General features: G+C 45.0%; 2 protein-coding genes across 2 annotated transcripts; both read left to right on the plus strand.

The window, feature by feature from the left end:
- The first annotated feature begins 4,888 nt into the window (after positions 1 to 4,888).
- Positions 4,889 to 7,738, plus strand: LOC135479348 (zinc finger protein 135-like). Its single transcript, XM_064759171.1, has one exon. It carries the CDS (start codon positions 4,889 to 4,891, stop codon positions 7,577 to 7,579), a length of 2,691 nt encoding a protein of 896 aa, XP_064615241.1. The 3' UTR covers positions 7,580 to 7,738.
- Positions 7,613 to 8,280, plus strand: LOC135479349 (oocyte zinc finger protein XlCOF28-like; the record flags this gene model as incomplete). Its single annotated transcript, XM_064759173.1, has 1 exon — positions 7,613 to 8,280. A coding segment is annotated over one exon (543 nt), but the record flags the coding sequence as incomplete, so codon positions are not given.
- Between the last annotated feature and the right edge of the window lie 3,636 nt (positions 8,281 to 11,916).

Here is an 11,916-nt window from a genome sequence, read left to right on the forward strand (position 1 = left end):
GGGGAAACCCACGACCGTCTGCAGGTTGACCCAACAAAATAGATTCTTATTTATATATATATAACTGTATCTGGCTAAATGCACAACTTTGGCTACTAAACAGTTTAGAGATAGATTCTCTTCAGTTTTCACAAATAACATGAAATACCCTACTCGACTTTGGTTGCCAGATATAAGTCGGAGCCCCACTCGACTTTGGTTGCCAGATATAAGTCGGGGCCCCACTCGACTGTAATTGCCAGGTATAAGTCGGGGCCCCACTCGATTGTGGTTGCCAGATATAAGTCGGGGCCCCACTCGACTGCGGTTGCCAGATATAAGTCGGGGCCCCGCTGGACTGTGGTTGCCAGATATAAGTCGGGGCCCCACTCGACTGTAATTACCAGGTATAAGTCGGGGCCCCACTCGATTGTGGTTGCCAGATATAAGTCGGGGCCCCAGTCGACTGCGGTTGCCAGATATAAGTAGGGGCCCCACTCGACTGTGGTTGCCAGATAGAAGTCGGGGACCCACTTGACTGTGGTTGCCAGATATAAGTCGGGGCCCCACTCGACTGTGGTTGCCAGATATGTCGGGGCCCCACGCGACTGTGGTTGCCAGATATAAGTCGGGGCCCCACTCGACTGTGGTTGCCAGATATAAGTCGGGGCCCCACTCGACTGTGGTTGCCAGATATAAGTCGGGGCCCCACTTGACTGTGGTTACCAGATATAAGTCGGGGCCCCACTCGACTGTGGTTGCCAGATATAAGTCGGGGCCCCAGTGTTACACTTGCATGGAATCTCAACTTCTAAACTCAGCACACCAATTAACTTTGAATGTGTGCTGAAGAAAACGTCTGTGGCAACCTCTCTCAATGCTCCGGTGCGGTTGTTCAACTGGGCAAGGTACATGTGATTATGTGATTGTTTCCTCCAGGTGAGCTGAATGTAGTTATTTTCCCCAGATAAAGTGCATGTGGTTGTTTCTTCAGGCGAGGGGCATGTGGTTGTTTCCCAAACAGGGAGCATGCGGTTGTTTCCCCAGGACAAGGTGCATACGGTTGTTTTCCCCAGATAAGGTGCATGCGACTGTTTTCCCCAGACAGCGTGAATACGGTTGTTTCCCCAGACAAGGTGTATGCGGTTATTTTCCCAGACAAGGTGCATGCGGTTGTTTTCCCAGAAAAGGTGCATGTGGTTATTTCCTCACTTAAGGGACATGTGGTTGTTTCTCAACATGTGGAATGTTTCACTTATACGACGGGGTCAGCATTATGGTGAGAGGAAACCGGGCAGAGTCCGGTGGAAACCCACGACCATCAGCAGGTTGCTGGCAGATTTTCGCACGTAAGACCGGAGAGGGAGTTCGTATTGGTGGGTTAAAATTGAGATAAATGGGGCATGGAATTTCGCCACCTAATACTACAGGCCCAGTAATAACAAAAGTCTGGCAAAATAGTTTTCCGTAGTTTGCACTCTGACAAATCCCCCACTGTCACCAAGGCCCCTCTAGCAGTGATCCCCTATTGTCACCGAGGCCCCTCTAGCAGTGACCCCTCATTGTCATCACGGCCCCTCTAGCAGTGATCCCTCATTGTCATCACGGTCCCTCTAGCAGTGATCCCTCATTGTCATCATGGCCCCTCTAGCAGTGATCCCTCATTGTCATCATGGCCCCTCTAGCAGTGATCCCTCATTGTCATCATGGTCCCTCTAGCAGTGATCCCTCATTGTCATCACGGTCCCTCTAGCAGTGATCCCTCATTGTCATCATGGTCCCTCTAGCAGTGATCTCTCATCGTCATCATGGTCCCTCTAGCACTGATCTCTCATTGTCATCATGGTCCCTCTAGCAGTGATCCCTCATTGTCATCATGGCCCCTCTAGCATTGATCCCTCATTGTCATCATGGTCCCTCTAGCAGTGATCTCTCATTGTCACCACAGTCCCTCCAGAAATTCCCGGTCCAAAGCTGTATTTTAACCTGTACCTCATTAAAAGTCAAGCGCCTCTAACCACTAGACCTCGGCCCACCCCCCTTTAGATTATGCGATTACAACGGAAACAATATCTGACTTGATTCCTTTGCCAGAATACAGTACTTAAAACATGCAGGAATTATATTACTAAATTGTTTGAATTCATACATTTCTAAGTCTGTAATCACTCCAGTTACATTTGTAACTACATATAGTGCATTGAAAGGGTTTCTTTTATTTTTAATCTGGCTCAGTTCTTTGCCATGCTAGCGCAGTGTAATGACACAGGAGCCTCTCACCAGTGCGGTCGCATATGCTGGCTTCCTATCCGGCCATACGAGGGAAGGTCTTCAGTATCCTGTGGGAATTCTGATGTGTAAAACTAGCGCACTCTTCTCATTACAACCGTAATCACACCAGGTACATTTAAACTCCTTCTTTCCTGTGTAAATTCTAATGTGTAAAACTAACGTACTTTCTTCTACAACTGTAATGAAACCAGCTACATTTGAACTCCTTCTCCGCTGTGTAAATTCTGATGTGTACAACTAACGTACTCTAATCAATATGTCTGTAATCACACCAGCTACATTTAATCTCCTTCTCCCCTGTGTGATTTTTAATGTGTAAAACTAGCGATCTGTCATCACACCAGGTACATTTAAACTCCTTCTCCCCTGTGTGAATTCTGATGTGTAAAACTAGGGTACTCTCCCAATTACATCTGTAATCACACCAGGTACATTTAAACTCCTTCTCCCGTGTGTGAATTCTGACGTGAGAAACTAGCGCGCTCTCATTACATCTGTAATCACACCAGGTACATGTAAATGGGTTCTCTATTCTGTCACCCGGATATTGTCCATCGTTGCACAGCCTGGTCTCTTCGCTCTGTGATGTACCACAGTCTTTCTTCAGTTAAATTTCTGCTGTTTTCACCACTGGAGGAAGAGTGTGATGTCATATTAAGTCTGTCGATGATATAGCCATTTTCATCAGTTATAACCGCTGTTTCCTCCTCATTTGTCATATGAGAACAAGGAGAGCTTTGTGAGGAGGTCTGGAGCTCTGGTCGCTGATCACAGCCGTTCTCGTCAACTATAAATAATGCCCCTCCCCCATGTATGTACCCTCTACATTCCCTAATGTGAAACGCGGGGTTGGCCTGCACGCTTGACTTGTTAGTCCGTTTTCCACATTTTATCCTGTGTGCTTGGTGTGGTTCTCGGTGTTAGTAAACCCGACGCGCTACAACAGCACAAAGAAAATCTTTTTTTGGCGACGAGCGAAGAGTTGTCAGCAAACAGGTCTATAGATTTGTTTAGATTTCACGGAAATGACGAGCCGAGAATCGACTTTGCAGAATACAGACTTCTAGAAGTGATGAATAAGGCCATATTGTCCATAAGGAATAGGATACAATTACCAGTGCTGCTGTGTTAAGGTGAGATGTACAAGTATTGTGGTATTAAGCCATACTGCGCTGGCTACTTGTGTACTATTCGAGACCGCGGACAACCGGGCACTTTGCTCGTACGAGCCCCAGGCAAGTAGACAACAAGGTGAAAGATAACAGGAAAAGGTATGGTGAAATGAGCAATATTGTACATTAACCAGAACGTGTAGTATGTAAGACAACAGAACAATGTCCACAGAATATATATATTGTGAACGTCACCAAAACCTGGTTTTGGACTATTGAGGCCGCGAAATACAGTTGTGTATTAACTTCCATGTTATGTTTTCACCGCCGTGTGTGAGTCCTTCCTTATATACCCACCAAAACAAGGATTGTCCTAGTAGGGTAGGCTCCTAACTCTCATTTAAACCACTCAATTTCGAGACTTACGGTGAGTAACAAACCCACGTGATGGATTTGTTGTGAGGAACATTTACCGCTGTTCTCACGCTCATTAAAACCTCACTAAGATAAAAGAGTCAGTCTCATATATTTGATGGCAGTTTGTAACTCTAGTCATAACTTATCTGTTGACAGTCAAACAAGCAGTTTACTTCTATCAGCTTAATGGCGACTTTACTACAAAGCAACATGGCGGAGGCGAAAGAAAATGTAGACCAGAAGCTCCATCAAGAAGAAACGGACACCATACACCAGCCTAACTTTGCAAACACCGAGGGTATGGATGTGGTTTTGAAACTTCACTTTTAAGATTTGTTTACCACTGATCTTCAGATAATTTACAATGGTATTTCACGCTGACATTTAAACAAGTTGTCATGAAATTGAAAGAAATAAATTTGCATTGCTAGACTGTTTTTCATTTAATTTATTAGAGGAAAGGTTTTGCGATTGTTCGCTGTTTCTGAAAGGTATCCATGTCAGCTTCTTCTGAAATTTTATTCCAGGCCTTTTTGTCAAATCTATTACAAAAATAAAATGTAAATGAAAAGAATGATTTATCGATAAAATTACTAGATGATAGCAAATGCTGTCCTAACTCCCCATATATACACCTGTCATGTACATGACATTATATAAGGGGAAGTAGTAAAGATATATTAATCTACACTGATTTAATAGTCTTTATTTTATTCAGGCATAATTTAAGTCCTCATGCTGGTTTTCTCGCCGTCCATACCTGGGAAAGTTTTGCAGCAATCTTCAGATGATCGTGGGTTTTCTGAGGGCTCTGCCCGGTATCCTCCCACCATAATTCTGGCCACCGCTGTATAGGTGAAATATTCTTGAGTACGGCGTAAAACGGCAATGAAATAAGTAAATGATTTTAAACATATTGTTCTCCAATAAATGAAATTTGTTTCATTACAGAGCTCCAGATATGGTCACAAAGCTCTCCTTGTTCTCCCGTGACGTGTAAGGAGGAACCATTATTTACAGCTGACCAGAACGGCTGTGGTCAGTCTCCAGAACTCCAGATTTCCTCACAAAGCTCTCCTTGTTCTCCCATGACGTGTAAGGATGAACCATTATTTACAGCTGACCAGAACGGCTGTGGTCAGCCTCCTGAACTCCAGATTTCCTCACGAAGCTCACCTTGTTCTCTCATGGCGTTTAAGGAGGAACCATTGTTTACAGCTGACGAGAACGGCTGTAATCAGCGTCCAGATTTCCAGACTTCCTCACAATGCTCTCCTTGTTCTCCCATGACGTTTAAGGAGGAGCCATTATTTACAGCTGACCAGAACGGCTGTGGTCAGCCTCCAGGCCTCCAGATTTCCTCACAATGGTCTTTTTGTTCTTCCGTGACGTGTAAGGAGGAGCCATTATTTACAACTGACCAGAACGGCTGTGGTCAGCCTCCAGATCTCCAGACTTCCTCACAATGCTCTCCTCGTTCTCCCGTGACGTGTAAGGAGGAGCCATTATTTACAGCTGACGAGAACGGCTGTGGTCAGTCTCCAGATCTCCAGACTTCCTCACAATGCTCTCCTTGTTCTCCCGTGACGTGTAAGGAGGAGCCATTATTTACAGCTGACCAGAACGGCTGTGGTCAGCCTCCAGATCTCCAGACTTCCTCACAATGCTCTCCTTGTTCTCCCGTGACGTGTAAGGAGGAGCCATTGTTTACAGCTGACCAGAACGGCTGTGATCAGCACCCAGAGCTCCAGATTTCCTCACGAAGCCCTCCTTGTTTTCCCATGGCGTTTAAGGATGAACCATCATTTACAGCTGATGGGAACGGCTGTGATCAGCGCCCAGAGCGCCAGATTTCCTCACGAAGCCCTCTTTGTTTTCCCATGGCGTTTAAGGAGGAACCATTATTTACAGCTGACGAGAACGGCTGTGATCAGCGCCCAGATCTCCAGACTTCCTCACAATGCTCTCCTTGTTCTCCCATGGCGTTTAAGGAGGAACCATTATTTACAGATGACGAGAACGGCTGTGATCAGCGCCCAGAGCTCCAGATTGCCTCACAATGCTCTCCTTGTTCTACGATAACGTTTAAGGAGGAACCATCATTTACTACTGACGAGAACGGCTGTGATCAGCACCCAGAGCTCCAGATTTCCTCACGAAGCTCTCCTTGTTCTCCCATAACGTTTAAGGAGGAACCATTGTTTACAGCTGACGAGAACGGCTGTAATCAGCGCCCAGATCTCCAGATTTCAACTCAAAACTCTTCCTTTTCTCCCATAACGTTTAAGGAAGAACAATTATTGACAGCTGACAAGAATGGCTGTGGTCAGCGCCCAGAGCTCCAGATTTCCTCTCAAAACTCTCCTTGTCCTTCCATGGAGCCATTATTTACAGCTGACGAGAATGGCTGTGGTCATCGTCCAGATGTCCAGATTTCTTCTCAAACCTTGCCTTCTCCCACGACAAATAAGGAGGAAACACTGATTATAACTGATGAGAACGGCTACCGTATGGACGCGTTTATATTGGAAGCACATTCTTCCTCCAGTGGTTTGAAAGATTTCAGAAGTCACAGCGGAGAAAAGACCTTTAAATGTTCGAGATGTGATTACAGAGGTAAAACCAAGTGGTGTCAAATTAGACACATGAGAACACACACAGGAGAGAAACCCTTCAAATGTTCCAGATGTGATTACAGATGTGCACAAGAGGTTCATCTTACTAGGCATATGCGAACTCACACAGTAGAGAAACCATTTGAATGTTCTCGGTGTAATGACAGATTTCGTACTAAGTGGACCCTAACTACCCATTTCAGAAATCACACAGGAGAGAAAGCCTTCAAATGTGCCTGGTGTGATTACAGATGTAGGAACAGGTCGTCCTTAAGTACACATGTCAGAATTCACACAGGAGAGAAACCCTTCAAATGTCTCTGGTGTGATTACAGATGTAGTGCCAAGTCGTCCCTAACCAGCCATATCAAAACTCACACAAAAGAGAAACCCTTCAAATGTGAATGGTGTGATTTCAAATGCAGTGCAAAGTGGTCCCTGACTAGACATCTTAGAATTCACACCGGAGAGAAACCCTTCAAATGTGAATGGTGTGATTACAGATGTAGTGCCAAGTCGTCCCTAACTAGCCATCTGAGAACTCACACAGGAGAGAAACCCTTCAAATGTGCCTGGTGTGATTACAGATGTAGTGACAAGTCGTCCCTAACTAGCCATCTGAAAACTCACACCGGAGAGAAACCCTTCAAATGTGCCTGGTGTGATTACAGATGTAGTGCCAAGTGGTCCCTAACTGACCATCTGAGAACTCACACAGGAGAGAAACCCTTCAAATGTACCTGGTGTGATTACAGATGTAGTGCCAAGTGGTCCCTAACTAGCCATGTCAAAACTCACACAAGAGAGAAACCCTTCAAATGTGAAGGGTGTGATTACAGATGTAGTACAAAATGGTCCCTGACTACACATCTTAGAATTCACACCGGAGAGAAGCCCTTCAAATGTTCCTTGTGCGATTACAGATGTAATGTCAAGTCGTCCCTAACTAGCCATCTGAGAACTCACACAGGAGAGAAACCCTTCAAATGTTCCTTGTGCGATTACAGAGGTAATGTCAAGTCGTCCCTAACTGGCCATCTGAGAACTCACACCGGAGAGAAACCCTTCAAATGTGCCTGGTGTGATTACAGATGTAGCGTGCAGAAAAGTCTAACTAGACATGTCAAAAGACACACGGGAGAGAAACCCTTCAAATGTACGTGAGGTGATTACAGATGTCCTCGGTAGGTTCATCTAACTAGGCATATCCAAACTCACATAGGAGAGAAACCATTTAAATGTTCGCGGTGTAATTACAGCTCTAATTATAAAGGTAACTTAGATAAACACATTAGAATTCACTCTAAAGAGAAGGCATACAAGTGTACCGTGTGTGATTACAGAGGTAGAGGTAAGTCAGCTCTGAACAAACACGTCAGAACTCATACAAGAGAGCACGCCTTTAAATGTACCTTGTGTGATTACAGTTGTAATCGGAGAGATTATCTGAAGAACCACATGATAGCTCACAAAGGAGAAAAACCTTTCAAATGCACCTGGTGTGATTACAGGTGTAGTAAACGAGATTATCTAACTAAACATGTCAGAACTCACACAGGACAGAAACAATTTCTGTGTAGCCATTGTGGTCACAGGTGTAGTGACAGACATGCTCTAGAGGTGCATACTAGAACTCACACAGGAGAGAATCCCTTCAAATGTGCCTGGTGTGATTACAGATGTTGTAGCAGGTCGTCCCTAACTCTCCACACCAGATCTCACACACGAGAGAAACCCTAGAAATGTGTTTTGTGTAATAACAGTATGATTACAGATGGAAGATGCCCCTAACTACCCTGTCAGAATTTACACTGAAGAGAAACCCTTCAAATGCGCCTGTTTTGATTACAGATGTAAAAACAGGTCGTCCTTAAGTAAACATGTAAGAACTCACACAGGAGAGAAACCCTTCAAATGTACGTGGTGTGATTACAGATGTAGTAACAATTCGGCTCGGGATGAACATGTCAAAACGCGCGCGGAAGAGAACACTATTAAGTGTACGTGGTATTTACAGTGTTTACAGATGTAATAGGAAATGTTCTCTGGCCAAACAACACAAGGTGCGGAGTTCAAATCGGACCTTTTGGCAGGCAAATTGTGGACTCCCCAGCTCTCACTGATTGTTGGTCGTTGTCACTATGAGCGGTCGCCGATGATCCTGTCACCGTTTGCGCAATCCAATGTGCGTTAAAGACTGAAGTATAAAGTCGTGTCAATAACATGGTAAAGGTCAGAGCTTTACGCCAAAAAAAAAAAAGCTGACCGCCATCGTATACGTGAAATATTTATGAGTATGTCGTTAAAGAACAATCGGAAAAATAAATAGTCCTTAGAGGTGATTGTACTAAACATGTCAAAGTTCACCTAGGGTGATTACAGACGTAAAACCACTGACCGTTGGCGAAAGTTGAGTAGACCTTTGGCCATGATCACTTTACTGTGTTTTGTCAGTTACTGTCAAATCTGTAGACTTGAATAAAACGTGCGTGAATGTGCATTTAGCTGTAGTCATGTGTTAAGACTTCTTTTTTTTATCCACTTGGTCGGCCCATCTTTCTGATCTAGCTCTCGCTGTTTTTACTTGGTCGGCCCATCTTTCTGATCTAGCTCTCGCTGTTTTTACTTGGTCGGCTCATCTTTCTCATCTAGCTCTCGCTGTTTCTTCTTGGTCGGCCCATCTTTCTGATCTAACTTTCGCTGTTTCCACTTGGTCGGCCCATCTCTCTGATCTAGCTCTCGCTTTTTCCACTTGGTCGGCTCATCTTCCTCTCGCTGTTTCCACTTGGTCGGCCCATCTTTCTGATCTAGCTCTCCCTGTTTCCACTTGGCCGTCCCATCTTTCTGATCTAGCTCTCGCTGTTTCGGTTGCGGCTTCTAGTTGGAAGGTTTTCCGGTACTTTGCCAAGATAGCAAATTTCGCGAGGGTCGGGACACCGCCCACAGACCTGACAGAAACTATGGAACATTCAATTAATCATAGTCTGACAGTCGATTCTTGTATTTATCTGACAAAAAAAAGGCGCATATGATCTACCCAATCACAACTAAAGTTGGGCTCGAATCTGCGGAACCAGAAAGTTGCAAGATGACTGCAGCGCATAAGCCCCATCTCAGACCACTGGCTGATCGACGGTCACGCCTTCAAGTTGTCTGTAGCGTGTCAGGAAGCACCGTAACAATAGCCCATCCACGCCCAACATATCTAACTCGCCACACATTCCGTAGAACCGAGTAGCTATAACTAGCTAATTGACACAAGTCAATCTGTATCATACCTTATTAAAAATGGAGGTGGTCGTGCTGTTCTTTAAGTTGCAAAGACACACCAGGTACAGGTTCAAACCCGGCCTTTGGCAAGTGATGGCCATATGTCTGTCACCGATATAGTGTGCATATCTGTGCGTCACACATGGGAATATTATTGACACTGGTTTACGTCGGACGCTTAGGTTTCCAAAACGCCATCGCAAAAAATTCTTGCAGATGGTTTTAAACACCAATCAACTTCGTAAAAGGGAAAAACATATATGACTGGTGTTTTACGTCGTGCTCAAGTACTCAAGAATATTTGACTTATACGACGGCAGCCAGCATTATAGTGGGAGGAAGCCGGTCGGAGCCCTGTTGAAACCCACGACCATCCGCAGGTTGCTGAAAGACCTTCCCACTTACGGCCGGAAAGGAAAAGAGCATGAGCTGGACTCACAGCGACCTCACAACTCACAGCGACCTCACAACTCACAGAGACCGCATTGGTGAGAGAGGCTCCTGGTTCATTACGCTGCGTTAGGGCGCTAACCAACTGAGCCACAACTGTTACTATTAAAATGGTTATTACAGCCTCGATGCGAGACGTAATTGTTTTAATAGGCATCCCCGTTTTTCACGTGCGAAGATGCTTTGATCCAGTGGCGCTTAATTCCAAAATTTCAATTTTAATGTACTAAAATGAACAAAGACTAGATAAAAATGATTATATCTGAATTAAACAGATTAAGTCCATGCAAAATTGATTTGTTTATTTATATGATTGGTGTTTTACGCCGTACTCAAGAATATTACACCTATATGACGGCGGCTAGCATTATGGTGGGAGTAGGATCCGCAGGTTGCGAAAAGACCCTACAAAATAGATTCTTATTTATATATATAAACTACCGGGCAAAAGAAACGTATAACCTTGTTCAGCACCACAAGAAAGAGAAAGAAAGACAGACAGTATCAACATGATAAGCATTATATTGCAATAAACCATTTTCCAAGTTCTGTTCAAAAATTCAAAGCCATATGGATATTACACTTGCTGTCAGGCCGAGTAAAGAAGGCATGGGGTAAATCTGAAAAATTACACAAATGCAAGTAAAGGGACTCCCTTAAAGAGGTGTACCTAATGTCCTATCATGTCATAAGACAGATCGTTAGTAGCGTGTGTGAGCACCCATTGCATCAATTAAAGCCAAAATACGTCTCCTCATGGAAGTCGTCAGCCGCCGGATGACGTCATCAGGAATTCTGTCCCACTCCTCAAATAAAGCCTGTTCGAGCTGTTGCCTGTTTTGTGGGGGAGGGACGCGTTGTCTCAGACGTCGATCAAGATGATCCCACAGATGCTCTAAGGGATGCACGAATGGCACCACACAAGGTTCCAATATTTCATCTCGGTATCTTTGGCCAGTCAGATTTCCCTGGATGATGACCAATCCCGTTCTCACCTGTCCACAAATTCCGCCCCACACAAGCACCCCACCAGCACCAAAAGGGTGGACATTCTGAATGCAGTTTTGTGCCAATCGCTCTCCCCTGCGTCGATACACACGAATTCGACCATCATTTCTGAAGAGGTTATATCGGCTTTCATCAGTGAACAGCACCCTTTCCCAGTCTCGTCGCTGCCATCGACGTACAACTCTTGCCCAACGCAGCCTGTTTTGACGGTGTAGAGGAGTCAATGCCATTCCACGGAAGGGGCGATAGGCTCTGATACCACTCACGCGGAGTCGTCGTAAGACTGTGCGTCTGCTGATGGGGTGTCCCAGTGCCGTTTCCGCCGTTTCCGCCGTTGACGTCGCCGTCACAAACCGGTTACGCAGGTGGATTGTGCGGATGTACAGATCTTCACCTGGCGTTGTAACACTTGACCTGCCCGATCTTGGACGATCTTGTGTGCTGCCTGTTAGGCGGTAACGACCCAACAGTCTGCTGATGGTGGCTTGACTGCAATTGAATGTTCTGCAATGTGGTGTTGGCTGGCCCCCATGTCGGCCATACCAGTGGCTCTATCACGTTCTGCTTGTGTGAGTCTCGGCATCTCTTAGATGTTTTTTATGGTATTGCACCCTTACCATGTGCTACATCGGTATTTATACGGCGGTCATTATCGAGAATTTTCAACAGGGCCCGAACCTCTGTTTTTCCGATTTTTCATGATGTCTTACACCAATTTCAATGAATCTCGTTAAAAAGTTACGTGTATACAGGGTGCTTATGTGCAAACGTAT

The sequence above is a fragment of the Liolophura sinensis genome, chromosome 12 (assembly GCF_032854445.1).
Source record: "Liolophura sinensis isolate JHLJ2023 chromosome 12, CUHK_Ljap_v2, whole genome shotgun sequence".
Classification (NCBI taxonomy): domain Eukaryota; kingdom Metazoa; phylum Mollusca; class Polyplacophora; order Chitonida; family Chitonidae; genus Liolophura; species Liolophura sinensis.